The sequence below is a fragment of the Mus caroli genome, chromosome 10, assembly GCF_900094665.2.
Source record: "Mus caroli chromosome 10, CAROLI_EIJ_v1.1, whole genome shotgun sequence".
NCBI classification, from domain to species: domain Eukaryota; kingdom Metazoa; phylum Chordata; class Mammalia; order Rodentia; family Muridae; genus Mus; species Mus caroli.
Window position 1 is genome coordinate 20,653,128 of NC_034579.1, and position 19,380 is coordinate 20,672,507.

A 19,380-nucleotide genomic window follows, 5' to 3' on the forward strand; every position below is an offset into this window, starting at 1 on the left:
CTAAGACATTGATGTGTTTGTAGATTCTGATGATAGATACAATTTCTAGTAAGCAGCACTTTCCTAGAATTATTACTTACAGAGGAAGGGATACGGGCAAACATTTCACACTAAAGACGTCTATAGTTGTCACAAGTTAGCACCTTCCCTCTAGTTTCAGACTCTTCTGGACACTGGAATGACAGTCACATGCCCTTGCCCCTAAAGAGGACAGAGGCTGCAGGCTGGCACTGTTTGCTCTGCGAACCTAAAGTGAACTTTAATTCCTTTTCTCCCTCCAACAATGCAGCTGCAGTTTAATGTCAACAATGCCTGGACTCCGTATCATTTTTCTGTGGGGAGCTCCACCCCTCCCCCACCCCACCCCACCCCCACACACAGCCACAGAGGAAAGCTGCCAAGACTCAATATATTAGAGTTTTATTAAGAAATTGACATTTCTCAATATAGACACACCTACATCTTGTAGAATAATTTTTGGTTGTCTTACAATATTTGGACTGACCAAAACCAGCCCCCAAATGTCCCTGCTTTGTAGCCACGCTAAAATTTTCGCTTAGGAATGCGTTTACATCACCCTCTTCCTGCTACAAGCTTCTACACGAAGGGTAATCAGCTTAATTGTTTCAAAGTTCAAGTGCAAGTTCCTCTGGCAGATAAGTATGTGCCCACAGGCCAGAAGTTACCCTGGCTAATAACAGGGAAAAGGGCAAGGAGGACCAAACGTCTGAGGGCAGTCCTCTGCCTCACCTCATCACATCTCCTGAACACATGGCTCCCCACAGCCTCCATTTAAACAGTCCTTAAATGCTTCAGATATTCTTTCCCTACAGACTCTGAGCCTTCACCTTCTTCCCACTGTGGTCCTGTTCTTGAAAACAATTTTTTAAAAAACTCCTGCTTGGTTCTTTCTCAGCAATGAAGGTACTGACCACACGGGTCATTTTCTAAGGAACTTACTTACCTTCCTTAAGAAGTATGGACTCCCGAGGTACAGAAGTCAGATTTAAGATTTAAAAGTGGGAGGAGTTCTTTTTGCATATTGGTCCTTGTCAGAAAAAGTAGGACAAAGCCGCCATCACCTACAGTAGACCCTAAGAGCCATGGACTCTGAATTAAGTACCCAGTATATCTTTCATGGTTCACTGACATTTCCTGCTCCTTAGGAACCCACTCACACTTCTGCCACTGTGGCCTGTTTCCTCAAGATTATAGGAATTGTAACCAGTTCCTCTTTACGACTTCGGTGTCTAGCTCAGAGAATGGGAGCCTATCCATTTAATGAAGCCCCACTAGGATGCTTCAGGCCAAGTGGGTTATGTAACTAAGCACATATCCTGATAATTGGGTGACAAAGCCTTTATATTAAAAAAAACAAAAAAACAAACAAACAAAAAAAAAAACAGGAGGACTGAGTACTACATAGGCAGGCTAAGTACCTCAGAACTCAAGAGTAACATTCCGTGTCCCAAGTTTTCGTTTTAGCTCATTTCCCTCAGACTTGATGAAGGAGCATGAAGATGCCAGAATGACGGGGCAGGGGGTGGAAAACACGGTTTACTCTCCCCATCCAAAGGGCAGGAAAGGGCGGAGCTCACCAGAATCTACTCTGCTTCTTTGAAACAAAAAAAAGACCCTCCCACACCAGCCAAGGGGGTGGAGCCTACACTTCCCTCCCACACCAGCCAAGGGGGTGGAGCCTACACTTCCCTCCCACACCAGCCAAGGGGGCGGAGCCTACACTTCTACCTCTGGCAAGCTGTAAAAGCCATACCCAGCTCTCCAGTCTGCTGCCAGGGCAGTGCCAGTGAAGGCTGAGTAGCCTGAGAGGGTCATCCCCATCCAGTGGTGATGAAGCTTTCTCCAGGATGCCTGCATCACTGGAGACCCGCCAGGAGCAGTAAGTGGTACTGTTCACATCCCAGCAAGGGAGGCATCAGCAATGAACGAACAGAGATCTGAATTCCCCACCCCGCTTACCTCCTCTCATCCTAATATCAATGGAGGAGGTGAAATACTTCATCTCCCAGAGAGTAAGAAGGAGGCCGAGTCCCCAGTATTTCTGCAGGGATGATGTCAGAAGAGATTTACCGAAGATGCAGAATGCTAAGATAGAATGCCTAAAATATCCAGGTTTTAATTTAAAACAATCATGAGAAGCAGAAAAATATGTTGAAGACAAGAGAAACCCACTATACATAGAAACAAACATTGACAGAGGAAGTGAGGATGTACCACCGAGCACTGTACAACAGCATCATGAAAAGGTTCCAACCAGCAACCGCAAATGTACATGAAACAAATTAAGAAATTGATACTCAATGGAAGCAATAAAAATTTTCAGCAAATAGAAGACATAAAGAAGCAAAACACAAATAACATTTTACAAATAAAACAATAGCCTATATATAAACCTACTGGGAACAACAGCAGAATGGATAAAAGGTAGCATAAAAACCAAACAAAACCTTAGACAGACTGGCAGGAAGTACCAAACTTGGAAAGAACAGACTGAAAGATATGCATGCCAGAGTCTATGGGTAACACAGAACAACACCTTCTAAGTTATTACACCAATGTCAGTGGCAATGTTGGTGAGGGGAAATTACATCACTGTGTCATTTGTCATGTGCACAGTGAAGATGTTAAGTGATGGGTGACGAATTCTCTTCAGATCTACACAGCTTCAAACTGAAGAGCTAAGCCAGGCAAAGCTCTTCTCCCATAGCTGTGGGGGAGGGGGGGTTCTCTTGTGCAGAGAAAACACTCTTCACAGTGGAAAAAAAAAAGTCCCTTTGCAAGTGCCAATGAGTTCTCTCCGGTTTCATCCAAACAAAGCCCAATTTTAATGGCCTGAGAGAACCAGGCTCAGGGCTCTTTTCAGTCTTCATTTATTTCTAGTAAAGAGGCCTGGGATGTGCAAGTGCATATGTGTGTGCATGTGCATATTCAAGAGCGTGCACGTGTGTGGGCGTGTTACATGTGTATGTGTGTACATGTGTGTGCACATGTGTTACATGTGTGTGTGCATGCGTACATGCATGTGTATGTGTGCATGTGTGTATAAACATAGAGTCTGATTTTTATAAAAGCTAGATATCCTCAACTCACAAATTTTCCATCAAAAGTCCAGTTTTTTGATGGAAAGCCACTAAACCTGAAGAGACCCAATCACAATTTGTTTTAAAAGCACAAGATTTTGGTTATTGGAGGAGACAGAAAAAATAGAAATGGGACCTCATTTAGTTAAAACTGAAACTCCAAGTAAAAATCAATCCAGAACCATTTTCCTTTTTTTTTTTTTTTAATGGGACATGAGCTACCCCAGTCCTTTACTCAGTTTTATTAACAACAATAGGGTTCCAACATCAGGTCCCCAGACCATGTACACTGCCCCTCGTCCCTTAAGAACACTTCCAGGTGTGAGGTGAAGTGTCTTTACTCCCCATGCGTTAGTGACACATCTAATTCTTAGACAGGAAGTCTGCATGGCACAGGACAGGAACACTCTGCAGATGTGCTGAGTCATCACACAGCCCAGCCAGGGACATCGACACCACACAGGGAGGCCCAGTTGTAACTCCACTCGACCGTTTCCAAACAATGCAAAAGTGTAGAGGACTGTATCAAATATAAGACTCTTTCAAAAGGATCTATGGTGTTTGTTTTGTTTTGTTTTGTTTTAATAAAAAACAATCAGTCTTCTTGGCTGAAGATTGGCAAATGTGTTTTCAACCTCAGCAGTTCTGAAACTGACTCTTGTCGGTCCTGGTAGAAGCTGAGGCCGGTGATGAGTTCCACGTCTGTGACCCGAGCTCTGTGCAAGGTCAGCAACTCCTCGACCCATGAAGACTCCCGCTTCCCATGCTAGGACAGAAGATGAAGAAGAGTCACCAGAGAACACTCAGTCCACGTTCCCAGTAAGGTCCCCCTCTTCTCAGCTTATTTACTTAGGATATTTTAGGCTGAGAAATGACAGAAGTCACAGATGTGTGTGTGTGTGTTGCCTGAATGCATTACCTGTGCATCATGAAAATCAGGTGATCAAATCTCCTGGAACTAGAATTATTGATGGTTGCTGGTTATACTGTTTAGTGCTAAGAGTCCAACCCAGGGCTACTCGAAAAGCAGCTAGTGTTCTTAACCACTGAACCATCTCTCTTGCCCCAGTGGGCCAAATCCAGGCTGGGTTTAAAGATCAAGTATAAGATGTGAGCAACTATATCAAACCAACTCTAGTTATCACGGGAATGTGTCACCTTTATGGTCTCATGGAACTGGGGTTGGAAAATACATAAGAAGAAATTTCATTTCTGAAGAGAATAAAGACCTAGACAATATGTGATCAGAAAAAAACCAAAGGCAGACTCTCTGGTCCATGGCAGTAGAGCACATAGTTAAATTAGATAGCAGGGATAGAAAGGATGCATCCATATTCTATAAGCATTTCTGAAAATGGCCATGGGAAAGGGTCAAAGGCGTGTATCAAAAAGGTCTATGGGGCCAGGAAGATGCTGCCAAACCTGGCTGCATGAACTTCATCCCCAGGACAAAGGCTGGGGACGGAGGGAGCCGACTTCTGAAAAATGTTCTCTGAGATTCACACAGCATTTGCTCACACCCATGGGCACACACACACATGCTCACACCCATGGGCACACACACACATGCTCACACACATGTGCACACACACACATGCTCACACACATGTGCACACACATACATGCTCACACACATGCTCACACACATGTGCACACACACACATGCTTACACACATGTGCACACACATACATGCTCACACACATGCTCACACACATGCTCACACATGCTCACACACACATGCTCACACACATGTGCACACACACACATGCTCACACACATGTGCACACACACACATGCTCACACACATGTGCACACACATACATGCTCACACACACATGCTCACACACATGCGCACACACATGCTCACACACATGCTCACACACACATGCTCACACACATGTGCACACACACACACATGCTCACACACATGTGCACACACACACACACATTACTAATAAATGTAATTGTTTTTAAAGCCCCATGCACTCTTGGGATCTTATTAGTAGAAAAAAATAAAGAGTTTTACCATAAAAAGCAGAACTGAAACCTCGCATTTCCCATCAAACTTAAATCAGCTGCTGCTTAGCTCCCTCCCAGCCACAACCCCTTACTCTGGCTTTGAGGGAAGCACCTGACGCCATGAACTCCTTGTCAGTAGGCAGTGTCTGTCCGTTTATTTCAGCATTCTTAGGAATGAGTAAAGAGGACTTATAACCAGAATGTCTCTTCAGGCTAACGCAACTAATGCTTAGTCACTCCTTCAGAGGGGAAGCAGAAGAAACAGTAACTGTGTAACAAGCTTTAAAATAACTTTCTTTCCGGCTTCCTGCAATATTTAGTGTCTTTTATGCTGCCATTAAAGAACTGAATACAATGTTCCCATCAACCAGCGAGGACACTCCTCTTCGGAATGGCAGAGTAGAACAGCCTTGTGATGTTTGGCTCAAGTCACTCAACAACATTTTGATGAAAGGATAAATTTGGGGCTGCCTCTCCCCGCCCCCAACCCCAGCAGGTCCATGCAGAATTCAAATGTGAAATCTGAAAAGCAGAAATCATTTTTAGTTCGTGTAGGCCAAAGCCACGAGTAAGCACGGTAGAACAGAAGAGATGAACAGCCTGAGTCCCCTTCTGGCTCCACTGATCACAGCACCGTATCAACAGGTATACAGTTGACCCTGTTACAAGAGGCTCCTTCCTTGCTTCTCTGTATTGATGCTTCAGCTATTTGCTCCAGAACATATTTAATGTATAATACTTACTACATCATTCTGGACAACTGATGTATATTTAACAGCAATTTAATCTCTCAAGGAAAAAAACTTGATGAAAAAAATCAACAATTGTTCCAAAAAAAAAAATCACCACTAGAATGGCAAATACTATAATAAAGATCTTCATAATGTTATATATGGAAGAACTATATTTAAATGCTTTCTTACTATAGCTTTAATATTAATTTATAATAGTGAGGTTATAATAGTCTAGTTTTGGGGGTTCCTTCCGGCCTGTGCCGGTTTACCTTGGGTACAAACTCCATAGGCAGTCAGTCCCACAGCACCCAGAGGAGGCTTCACTACCAGGCATTCTAACAAGCCCAGGATCACAGGATCACAGGATCCTAGGAGCTTGGTCACATCACGATCTCAGGGTTCCAGAGGCAGCTTGATTCACAGGAACTCTGACACACCCAGAATCTCAGGATCACATGATCCCAGAATCACAGGATCACTGAAGAGACAGCTGGACTCTTAGGGATTCTAACACAACTAGGATTATAGGAAGGACAGGCTCCAGTCAGATATAGTGGGGGCAGGTAGCACTAGAGATTATAAGATGGTGAGAGGCAAGCATAAGAACAGAAGCAACAGAAACCAAGGTTACTTGGCATCATCAGAACCCAATTCTTCCACCATAACAAGACCTGGATACACTATCACGCTGAAAAAGCAAGGCTTGGATGGAGAATCACTTCTCATGAAGATGATAGAGGGCTTTAAGAAGAGCATAAATAACTCCCTTAAAGAAATACAGGAGTACACAGGTAAACAGATAGAAGCCCTTAAAGAGGAAACACAAAAATCCCTTAAAGAATTACAGGAAAACACAATCAAACAGGTGAAGGAAATGAACAAAAATATCCAAAATCTAAAAATGGAAATAGAAACAATATAGAAATCACAAATGGAAACAGCCCTGAAGTAAGAAAACCTAGGAAAGAGATCAGGTGTCAGAGATGCAAGCATCACCAACAGAATACAAGAGATAGAAGAGAGAATCTCAGGTGCAGAAGATACCGTACAAACATTGACACAACAGTCAAAGAAAATGCACAATGCACAAAGCTCCTAACCCAAAACATCCAGGAAATCCAGGACACAATGGGAAGACCAAACCTAAGGATAATAGGTATAGAAGAGAGTGAAGATTCCCAATTTAAAGGGCCAGGAAATATCTTCAACAAAATTAAAGAAGAAAACTTCCCTAACCCAAAGAAAGAGATAACCATAAACATATAAGAAGCCTAAGGACAAGGTGGTCTTCTACAAAGATCAAGGTCGTAATTTTCAAAGATCAATTTAAGGGCCATCGAGATGGGCCCTGAGTGGGTAAAGGCACTCGTCACCAAGCCTGACAACCTGAGTTCACTCCCTAACCCCAACGTGTTGGAAGAAGAGAATCTACTCCCCATAAATACCCATGGGCCTCCAGCAAGCCAGATGTATCAAGATGCACGCGAGCGCATGTGCGCACACACACACACATGATGCTCTCTCCCTAAATAAATACTATAATAAAAAATAACGCCCACATGTAAAACCATGAGGTAAATCCAAAACCCATGTACACTCAGGAGTTCTGTTTCTTCCAGAGTGTGAGCAATGTAGGGTACACACAGGTTACACATCCATGTGTGAGGGAGGCAAGGGAGACAGGCTGTTACTTACCGTACAGCTCTCAATGTTATCAGGCCTATGAGGCAGTATGTAGGCTGAGGGCTCTAAGGCGGAGCACTCCAAAGGAGTCTCAGACAGCTGCTTGCAGCTGGTGAGCACAATGAAGAAGTGAGTCGGAATCAGAATTTCCTGACTTCGGATGACTCTGCTGTTTCTGTAAAATATGTGACATTCACTCTCATTAAGAAACGTTTATCTTTCTCTTAATAATACTTCAGTAGAGCCTACTTTTACTAAAACATATCTGAGGTTTACATTTAATTAAATAAGCATGTTATAAGAATAAATAATTAGCCGGGTGTGGTGGTGCACATCTTTAATCCCAGCACTCGGGAGGCAGAGGCAGGAGGATTTCTGAGTTTGAGGCCAGCCTGGTCTACAAAGTGAGTTCCAGGACAGCCAGGGCTACACAGAGAAACCCTGTCTCAANGAGTTTGAGGCCAGCCTGGTCTACAAAGTGAGTTCCAGGACAGCCAGGGCTACACAGAGAAACCCTGTCTCAAAAAAAAAAAAAAAAAAAAAGAATAAATAGAATAAATAATTAAATAATCATTATACCTCAATTATTGATGCTAATAACTAGAATGTTCAAATAACCTTTTCTATTAAAATTTGACTTTTCCATTTCTATCTAAAGAATATTCAGATAATATATATATGTATGTATATATATGCATATATATGAAATCTTTGAACACTTACAAACTTACAACCAACATTCTAACTCTAGATTAGTATTGATGCTCTTTTGTCAGCCGCACAATGACAGAGAATCAACCAAGGCCCCTCCTTAGAGAGGATATGCCATGAATTCTCCATCCCTTTGACTAAATTTCTGGTTTTACCCCCAAACTTTAACTGAGAAAAAGAATTGAAAACTAAGAACAGACTCTTGTTAAGACTGACCTGTTTTTAAACCTGTGATTATTTGTTGGGCATTTTTCAAAATTTAAGACAGTGACAATCACTATTTTCCAAATAAACTGACCCTGTGTAGAATCATAACCTGGAACATACATTGAAAACAAGAGTTCTGGATAACTCTGTGAGACGAGAGCATATAAGGTCTCTTCTACAACCTCCACAACTTGGCTTACAGGCCAGCCATGTAAAAATAAACTTTCTGCTTCAATAGACACAGCTAAGCTGTCTGGGTGTGTTGGCACCCACCTTTAATCCTAGCACTAGGGTGGATCTCTGTGACTTCAAGGCCAGCTTGGTCTGCACGGAGAGTTCCAAGATAGCTAGGACTACATAGAGAAACCCTGCTGCTAACAAACAAGCACACAAAAACCTAAAATAATAGACACAGTTTAAAAGTATGCATTTTACAAACTGACATACTCCCAAGATGTTTTGTTATAAAGCAATAAGAGAGTTCTCTGTAAGGGACAAAATCTCAGTAGAGTCTTTGGTAACTGTCTTGAGGTGGTTTTAGAAAATGTTGTTAAGTTATTTGCTTTAATGGGGTTCAACCAGGGTAAGGCACATAGCTTAGTGGTGGGCGCTTGTCTTCTTTCTGAGAGATCCTGAGTTTGAATCCTGCCCCACACCTCTTTCCCACAAAAGAATCAAAAGCATCAACCAGTTTTTAGAACATTCCCTTATTTCATTTTATGGAATCAGCTCCATTGACAGTTTCCTCAGGATGGTGGTTCCCTCCCTGCCATCCAGTGGGAGATGGCTTGGTGCATTTTCATCCCCTTTCTCTCCTCTGCACTCTGCGCTTCTGTCAGAGGACCAGCGCTGTTCTCAGTGTCTGCTCTAACTGAACATCTATTAAATGAGCATTCAACACTGAGCCACACAGAGATCTGAAATTGGGATCAGCATGTACACAGGGCTCATGAATGGGGAGATGTGACTTCTTTCATTGAAAACAATTAATTTGGTTGAAACTGAGTATTATACCTGTTGTAGAGATTTCAAAATGCCTCTGGGTGGTAAGTGTCCCTATGTACACTTGAGTTGCACTGTATAGAAAGGATCTGCTGGCTAGATGGAAATCCCCCTCGATAGCTCCCTTGAAGAGTATGAAATATGCTCTTACTGTTTCAGGATCTCTAAGGAATCATAGCGTCCATCATAATCAAAGTCAAACACGGGACCGCTGACAACATTGATGCCATTCCTTTCATGGGCATACCTTTGCAGTAGGGTGTCATGAAGGTAGTGCCATATAACTGAAAAACAAGAGAAGATGCTGCAATTTCACAAGAACGACCGGCACGCTCTGCCGCTGTGTGGAACTGGAGAATGGTATAAAGCAATGCTAGTCTTTGTAATAACTGAGGATTAGGTCGGTATTGGCTTCAGTCTGCTGCCAAGCCCAGAATGTAGGATTCGCTTTTGGCTCAGAAAGACTACAGGGCAAACGCGGATCCAACTCCATCTCTGTATTCGGAAATAAGCACCTTAACCTGCAGTAATGACTGTGTGTCAACACTAAGCACCGAAGAAGCACAAACCATGAATCAGACTCACTACTCATAGCTGAATTTGTCCTCTGAAAATATACATGTGTCATAGACAAAAATTCAAATAAGATGTCCTTACACGTGGTATATTTTATATTCTGTATTATAACTTTACATAATGCTATAAAATCTATTCATTTTAAAAATGAAAATAATTACCCAAACTTATTTAAATAAGGAACCATACTGAAAGCTGATGTATTAGTTTATTGGATTCACTATGTAACAAGAGAGAATATACCATATAATTTTTTTTGCCAAAGATGCTTATAACATGTAAATACAAAGTAAACATATACTGGAATATATCTCTTAGTATTTATAGAATTTTTTGTGTTCAAGTACCTGCAGAGGGCACATTTAGTCAAAACTATAAATTATATTACATAATGACTAAATTTACATATACAGAAACCATCATTAGAGATTTTTACCTTGAAAACTCTGATACATTGGCACCATATTAGATGTAAGCAGCGCTTCGGAGTATATGTGATTTGAAACTCTATTTAGTCCTGTGAATAAAAAAAAGAAAAAGAAAACGGCTCTTTCATACAGCATGAAGAAGGTTTCGCAATGTCTTGGGGTGGAGAGTAACAGTTAGCTGAGAGTCAGCTGAATCCTGTAAAACCTGCCCAGGTCCTCACAGACAGGAAAGTAAGACATTTGCCCAAGTTCCTTAGGAAAATAAAAATGCAAACTCATTCTTTGTGCTGATAATTTATCGAAGAAACACAAATGTTAATAAGAAAGCCCTGAACCAGACCTTTTCAAACTTTTGCCTTATTTCTCTTATTTCAGCTGAAAGAGTATTGTGTTTACAAACTTCTCAAACTTTTTTTTTTTTATATAGCCAAAGGAAGAAAGTTCAGAAGTTCTGGCTTCAGCACAACACCTACCACCCAGAGAAAACAACCCTGGAGTCTGCCCCAGCATGCCACACAAGGCTTCTTTGTGTAAACTGAGCTAGGACTTGCTCTCTTATAGTTCCATGGCCAAGTGGTGTCTACAGGAACTTACTCAGGGCTGGACTGGAAGATGAGGGCTTGAGTACCTGGGGGTTTTGATTTTTGCCTTTTAAGGCTGGCCTTAAAAAGTCTCCTTAAGGGCCTGGTTGGGCCTCACTGGGAGAGGATGTGCTTAGTTCTGCTGTGAACTGTAAGGGGTGGGGCTCTTGGTGAGGGTGGGACAGGGAGGGGAAATGGGAGGTGGATTACCTCCTTCCTAAGAGCTAGATATAGCCTTTCACTTTCAAGTTTTCAGGGAAATGCAAGGAAAAGACAAAGTCTTCTACCTGAATATTTGCACAAGGTCAATAACTCCCTAAACACACAATATACAATGAATCGGACTTTCAAGCTTCGGGCAAATGTAATGATTTCCCAATTATGTTCCTAAAGTATCATTCTCACTAGTTAATTAAAAAAAAAAAAAAAGGCTCCACACAGTGCCACAGAATGCATGGAAGATATTTCTCACTAATATATTTTATTACTTTCGTTATTGCTATTATTAATTTGGTGCTGACACTTGGCCCAGGGACTCCTACATGCTAGGAGAGTTCTCTAGCAGTAAGCCACACCCACAGACCCACGAGAGATTCATAAGCAAGCAAAAAGGAAAACTTGGGGAAGGGAAAGCCGTGGGGCCAAGGTGGCGAGGTACTTACTCGGTGGCGTGAGGAAGCCATAACTTAGCTTAGAATTGCTTTTATAATAGGAACATTTATGCACGGGACTAAGGGGAATCCGAAGGTCCTGGTACAGACAGTTGGGAAAGTCATCTCTGGAGAATTGGTCCTGAGGAACAAATGGTGGAGAATCAGCAGGTGTCAGGCATGGAGCAGAGATGGATGCTAATGAGTTAGGGGCAATCGTCATGGCACCATCACAGAGTCACAGCGCTCTCCCATTTCCCTTCTGTCTGCGGATATTTTCTATCTAAAGCACAAACACATTCTGCAATGGGAAGGCTATTGATCCCTATATGTGCAAGGGTCTTCTGCTGTGATGGCTATGTTTTATTTATACAGTTTTAAACATTGTATGAGATAAAAAGTCAATTTCCAAGAAGCTCTCTCCATCTTCCAAATCTAAAAATACAGCCAAAAGTTTCTAAGAGAGAGAGAGAGAAGGAGGGAGAGAGAGAACACAGCAAGGGAAAACGCTCTCAGGGGTCATAGAGAAACCGACTTCACATAGTTTTGTTTGGATAAGAAAACCAGAATCAGACAGAAGCAATGGCCATCACAAATTACAGCAGTAAACCACAATAAATTCCTGTGCACACTAAACATGGTGAACACTACATACCACAGGGGGAAATACTGACTGAAAGTAATCTTCAAACATGTTTTAAAATGCTCAAAAAATTTTGCACAAATGTGAATGTCTATAAAAATGAGTATTTTAGGGCTGGTTAGATGGCTCAGCGGGTAAGAGCACTGATTGCTCTTCCAAAGGTCCTGAGTTCAATTCCCAGCAACCATATGGTAGCTCACAACCACTCGTAATGAGATCTGGTGCGTCTGAAAACAGCTACAGTGTACTTATTTATAATAATAAATAAATCTTTGGGCCGGAACAAGCAGGAACTGAGCGAGCAGAGTTGACTGGAGCGAGTGGGGCGGACCAGAGAGAGAGAGGTCCTAAATCAATTCCCAACAACCACATGAAGGCTCACAACCATCTGTACAGCTACAATGTACTCATATACATAAAATAAATAAATAAATAAATCTTTAAGAAATGAGTATTTGAATAGAAATGATATACATATGTGCATATCTCTATCTTTCTATGTAGGACTCTCAGAGAGTATCAGTACTAAGTTTACTTATTAAGCCTGTTTCCTTCAATGGAGCTCTCAATCCCCTTGCAAGCCCTTAAGGCTATCTTTATGGCTTGCCAATCACCCATGGTTCCTTTACCATTCTCCTTCCATTTAACCAGTGGGGCTGGAGTGAGGGAGGATGGTAACCTGATTCCCCACTTCTCTGTTATTGGCAGGAGCAGGAGGGGGTTACAAATGCCTGCTGGTCCTTCCATGTTGGGGTTCTCAGGTGAATGAGGGGCAGCAACCAACCGGACAGAGCTCTCATGGGTCTCCTTAAATTTGGTCAATTGGAGACAACCCATGCGCTCAGATAGCCATTCCTTCCTTTCAAGAAGAGAAATTGTGACCTATTGCCAATCTGATTTCCTAGGAGTATAAATCAGAGTCACAATATTAAAAATAGGAGGGTAGCCAGTGTGGTGACACAAGCCTTTATTCACAGAACCCAGGAGGCAGAGGTAGGCACATCTCTGAGCTTGAGGCCAGCCTGGTCTACGAAGTGAGTTGCAGGACAGCCAGGGTAACACAGAGAAACCCTGTCTTAAAAAAAAAAATAAAAGAAGGGGGGAGGGGTAAAGGGGCATAAAGGAAATCAGCTCTGGAGAAGTTCAGTCTGAGTCTCACAGCTACACAGGGAGATAGTGGCGGACCTGAAGCTGTGCCCTAACTTCTGGATTCCTCTCCTCTTTCAGGAAGGGGTAACAGACTAACAGCAGTAAACTGCTTTCAACATAGCGCAAAGAAGGGGCAGATACTTGCATTACTGAGGAAGGTGTAAGACGTCCAGAGGGGCATGAGGAGGTCCAGGCTGTAGCCGGTCAAGAACTGTTGCTGCTGGAGTAGACAGATGCGGTGCTGCTTCAGTAGAATCCGGGGCCTCCCGTAGGGTACAGTTATATGGTAAGCGTCATCTACTTGGTCACAAAGGGAAAATGAAACCACACTTTACAATGTTTGGTGCTCTGCAACGGAGCACTCATGTAACTCTTTTAACCATGTCACAAACGCCTCAGGGCACAGAAACACACACAAATGTAAATCCATGAAACGTTGCCTTTTCTACTGAAACATCAATGTTCTGTTTAAAAAAGAAGTGTCACAAGAGAATACTATCTTGGATTACCATAAGTTATTGTCACACTACCCAAAAATAAATAAATAATATATTTTTTTTTGAGACAAAGACTCAGGTTAGCCCAGGTTGGTACCAAAGTGAGTGTGTAGCCAGGGCAGACCTTGAACTTCCGATCTTTCTGCTTCCGCCTCCTGAGTGCTGGCATTACAGGTGCGTGGCAGCATGCCTAATTCTTTGTAGTGCTGGGGGAGTGAACCCAGGACTTCAGGCACGCTGGCAAGTAATCGACCCATTTAACTGCATCACAAGTCCCCTGATCCCTTAATACTGTTTTAAACACTCTTCGCTTAGTGACTGGTAAGTGAAGAAGGTACATGTGGGTGGTTAGAAGGCTAGGAACAACTGGCAGATAAGACGTCACTGTACACAATGGCTTGATGCCATTTCTCTAAGGGTAGGGTGCTTTGCAGAATGGTCCTCATCTTGTTTCCTACATCTCCTTAAGAAGTACAGTCCTACACCTACTTCACAGATGAGGTGATGGAGGCTTGCAGGGAATAAATACTTCCCCATCGTGTTGCTCCTGAGCCCACAAACTCAGCTCTACATGGTCTCAATGCATCAATCTTTATCACATACTGTGCTACATTGGGGATAAAAGATTGCCCCAATCCCGACAGTTATGAAAACCAGCTCAAGTCAGGTTTAATGTAGAACTTATCCTTTTGTTCCAGTAAGGAGGAAACATTAGTCAAATCATCTAAAGATTAGAGATCGTCCAGCAAAACTCTGAGCACCCAAGTCACAGTTAGAAAATATTGCATCTGTTGCCTACAAAGTCATAGCCTTCATTAGAAAGCCATGAGAAAAGAACCAATAAGAAACAAGTTAATTTTCAAAAATGTATGCGGAAGTAACTTTAGATAGATAAATCAACCTGTAATCTCTTACAATTAATTTAAAACAAGGGGACAGGAATTTGCCAAGTATTTTAAATGGAAATCTAAGCTTTCTTATAAACATACAAAAAAAAATCTTTAAAATTTCAAAACACTTTCAACACGTGCAGAAAGGCATACCTTTTCACAAACCAGGGTGTATACCTTTTCAGTGTAGGTTTCTTGTCTTACAAATAACATGCTAGACTATCAGGCAGAGAAAACTATGTCTCATCAAATGGCTCCCTGGTTCTTCCTAAAGAATGTCCTGCCCCCAACCCAACAACTCTATGAAGCTTACACAGAGAAGGACCCGCATCCACATTTCAGATCTGAGCGCAAACATGCCTTACCATCTTCGGTGGTCAGATTAAGCTGTTTCTCAAAGTCCTTGATTGGCACAATCTAAAAGAAGTTTATAAAGGGATTTTTTAAGGAGTAAGAACTTATGCTTTAATTTTGTCCTATATCATTTCTGTAGCTTAACTAATCCAAGAAGAAACAAAAAGAAAATTAACAAAATATCATGCGAGATGTTTTCCTTCTTTGACAAGGTGGGGTGAACGAGGAGAAGCAGCAGTTGCCATGAGACAAAATTACCTGTGGCAACTGAAACTATGAATCTGATTCACAATCTGATCTCTATTCCATGTCTAAACCAAAGGTAAGCAAAAGAGAACCCGTAAAATAAGATCCAGCTACTAACTTCATAAATCTTGTCCATTGGGCTGATGGATTACTGAAAAGTTTTTCATTCTTACAGCAGCTAAGACATTATCACTATGATTAGGACAATTACCACTAATGAAAATGGAACCATGTATTTATTATATCCATTTGAACAACAACAACCTACACACACACACACACACACACACACACATACATATTTTTCTCCTAAATTTGCAGTAAGTTGGGGGTTGGGCCTTATTTTAGAGAAGGAACATTCAATAACATCGGTTTGCTCTGCTCAAAGAATCCTGTAGAATTCAGCCCAACTGCCTTCAAGGGCTCATAATATCCAGAGAATACAAACAGCTAAAAATGCAGAAAGTAGATGGGGAGATTTCTAAGAAGTGATCTGCATGTGTTCTTAGATTTAAAAGTATACATACATTTTCCTAATAATCATGTTACATCAACTTCTACATTTTAATTTCATCTTAGCCTTTTCTATAATACATTCTACAGAGAGAGAGAGAGAGAGAGAGAGAGAGAGAGAGAGAGAGNAGAGAGAGAGAGAGAGAGAGAGAGAGAGAGAGAGAGAGGTGCACACACACACAGAGACAGAGAGAGATGTGTACACAGAGACAGAGAGAGATGTGCACAGAGAGAGAGAGACAGAAAGAGAGAGACAGAGAGATGTGTGTGCACATGTGCGTGCGCTCGAACACAACACACACACACAGAGAGAGAGAGAGAGAGAGAGAGAGAGAGAGATGTTCACACATACACACACACAATATTAAGCTTTGCAGCTATACTCACCCAAGGGTCACATGTGCAGCCGAGGTCATTGGATGTTGATTTGATTGGACACTGAGACAGGAAACCCTCTTCTTTGGGATGACTTGGGTTATAAATGGGTTTCTTTAGAAGGTGGTTGAGGCTGCCATGACTTCCATTATTGGGAGCTGGGATCAAACCCAATAAATCTGCAGAGTCCCAAGAATGGTAAAGAGTTAAGCAGACATCTCAGGACCAGACAAATTGATTTGTACCATGAGTTTCATTTTATAGTTTTACATCTGATGATGCATTTGATTCTCTTTTTATTTAAGTAGAATGAAGATAAAACACGCTTGGCTTTCAACTATAGGAATCTGTGATTCTTTTTATCCATATACAGTTATTTCGATTATAATATTCTATAAAAACTGTACATGTGTGCACATGCGTGCATGTGAGTGTGGGTACCTGTGGAGACCAGAAGAGTGTGTTGGATCCCCTGCAGCTCAAGTTAGATGCTATTTGAAAGCTGTCTTGGGGCAGTGTTGGATACTGAACCTGGGTCACCTGGAAGAACTAGAGAGTCACTTCTCCACCCCAAATGTGCTGTTCTACTACTGACATAAGTGCTATGCCACCCAGATTCCTGAACCTTTCATTTATTTAAGATTGATTTTAACCAGATGGTTGCAAATGCCCCATGCCTTTAATCCCAGCACTTGGAGGCGGAGGCAGGCGAATCTCCGAATTCAAGGCTAGCCTGCTCTAAACAGTGAGTTCCAGAACAGCCAGGGCTGCACAGGGAAATCTCATCTCAAAAAACAAACAAAAAGATTATATTTATTTTAATCATGTGTATGTGTGGGTCTATATAAGTATGTGCACGTGAGTGCTGGTGACAACAGAAGCCAAAGTCCACTTGTCCCACAAAGCTACTGTTATGGGTGGTTCTAAGTCACCCAACATGGGTGCTAGCAACCAAGCGCAGGTCTTCTGTAAGAACATCCATTTTACACCCGTCAGAATGGCTGTTCACACTTACCACACATTAAGTTATAGACTTCAATATTTTCAAAGGAGTCAACTTCAGCACCATGCTTGAAGGCAGGTCCATAGCCAATAAAAAGAGCCTGAATTCACCAGAAATATAAAAGATTATCTGCTTAATTCAGTTGTGCATGGAGGTGGTCAAAATTTTATATTGTCTGCATTGCACACATATGTACACATGCACACATATGTATAGTGATGTCTATATAAGCTAAGAAGGGAACCGCCATGCCCAGTGGGCTGGCTTGGGCCCTGTTTTAATTTTCATTATCTATAGATACCTAGAATATTTCTTTTATTTTACTATAATCTTTGCCTTGATAATCAGAACAGAGTGACCAATGAAATCATTTTTTCATCTATGAAATTAGACAAGTTTCATAGAAATCTATGGTTTCTGAATTGGTGTATTTATGGTGGAATTTAATGCATTTTAAATTTTGTTCTTTTCTTTTCATAAAAGGGATTCATAATTTATTTTTTATTTGTGTTTCTGTGTGAATATATGCCATCTGTGAGGGTGACATTCACAGAGATCAGAGAGGGCACCCATCACCCAGAGCTGAAGTTTAAACTCACACTGCTTACCTCACAGGGTGCTAAGGAGAAATATTTTAATCATTATTACAACTATATTCAGAAAAAAATTAAAATGCCATGCAAATGCCAGGTGGTACCTCCTTTCAGATCATAAACATGATCACCTGAAGTCACTGATGTTTGCCATGAGACAAAACAGTTCATAGAGCTCAGATATCTTCAAAATGATCATTAGACACATATCAAGGTGGCCAATAAATCACACGTCCACAGAAACATGAATACAGCTTCCTAACAGACGCTCTAATTCTTCCCAAAGGAATAAAGCTCAGTAACTGTCTTTCTCTACACACTAAGTTTGTTCTTTTAAGACTCAGACTTTTTAAGATTGATCCTATCAGCAAAGTATAGAAGGCTTACTCACTTGCATGTTTGAAAACAGGTTGTCAGAGCCATGAAATCCACTTCCACAATATTTCCTCTCTGATGGATTCCTAAATTTTGACATATATAAATTAGTCATATGATTCTCATCCTTGGACAAAACTTCAACCACACTGCTATTTTCATTCATACAGAATAAGTGGCTATTGTTAAATCAACATAAATTAAATAAAGCCACTTTGCTCTGAAACTCCTGGGTATTATTCTTTATACTGTTTTGCTCGGAGCTGATCCATTCATAAAACAACAGACAGAGGTGACCAAGCCTCAGTACAGAGATATAAGTAAGGGTCTTGGAATGCCTACTGTGCTAAAAAAAAAATAAATAAATAAAATGGCATTCATCTTCACTCCACTTGGTTTGAACTTCTCGTTTAGGTCATTTGTAAATGATGTGGTTTATAATAATACTTAGATGTAGTATTTTGCTGTTGCTGGAGGTACTGGGGCTTGAACCCAGAGCCTTAGAAGTGCTAAGCAAGCACTTTACCACAGAGCTATATGCCTAGCCCTCGTATATAGTATTAAGATAGTCATCATATACTGAACCTCCTGAGAGTAATGACTGGCCTGTTATGCATCTGCTAGACTAAGTGCCTCGCTCTGTAGTCGAGAGAAGAGGTGTAACTGTTGACGGAACTGTTTCGCTGCTTCGAGTATTACTCAGCAGGGACATTTGTCACAATTAACGGTTTTGTGGGTGACTACCAAAATAATTTAACGGTCAAGTTTTGATATCTGAATATTATCAATCATGCAAATATTTTGGTAAGTACTCCCAACAAGCTGAGGTTTCTTGATGGGTTGGTATAAGAAAATGAAAAGCAGCAGCTGTGTGTAACAAGATGCATGCTCGTGAAAGAGTGCTCTCACAAGTGCTGAACTTGGAAGGATTGTTAGAAATAACTAAGCCGGACGTGGTGGCGCACGCCTTTAATCCCAGCACTCGGGAGGCAGAGGCAGGTGGATTTCTGAGTTCGAGGCCAGCCTGGTCTACAAAGTGAGTTCCAGGA

The 19,380-nt window shown here is 41.5% G+C and overlaps 1 protein-coding gene across 3 annotated transcripts in view; it reads right to left on the reverse strand.

Annotated features, from left to right (window-relative positions):
• Window positions 1-3,291: 3,291 nt before the first annotated feature.
• Window positions 3,292-19,380, reverse strand: part of Enpp1 (ectonucleotide pyrophosphatase/phosphodiesterase 1) — a 66,977-nt gene continuing 50,888 nt past the window's right edge. For 2 of the 3 annotated variants that reach the window (XM_021174647.2, XM_021174645.2), the window contains exons 16-25: window positions 18,348-18,417; window positions 17,376-17,463; window positions 16,373-16,539; window positions 15,238-15,289; window positions 13,631-13,782; window positions 11,706-11,835; window positions 10,471-10,551; window positions 9,610-9,742; window positions 7,551-7,713; window positions 3,292-3,867 (exon numbers count right to left, since the gene is read on the reverse strand). In XM_021174647.2, coding sequence (XP_021030306.1) covers window positions 3,697-3,867; window positions 7,551-7,713; window positions 9,610-9,742; window positions 10,471-10,551; window positions 11,706-11,835; window positions 13,631-13,782; window positions 15,238-15,289; window positions 16,373-16,539; window positions 17,376-17,463; window positions 18,348-18,417 — 1,207 coding nt within the window. In that variant the 3' untranslated portion in view covers window positions 3,292-3,696. Of the gene's footprint in view, window positions 3,868-7,550; window positions 7,714-9,609; window positions 9,743-10,470; window positions 10,552-11,705; window positions 11,836-13,630; window positions 13,786-15,237; window positions 15,290-16,372; window positions 16,540-17,375; window positions 17,464-18,347; window positions 18,418-19,380 lie in introns of all 3 variants that reach the window. The other variant, XM_021174644.2, reaches the window with a different exon arrangement.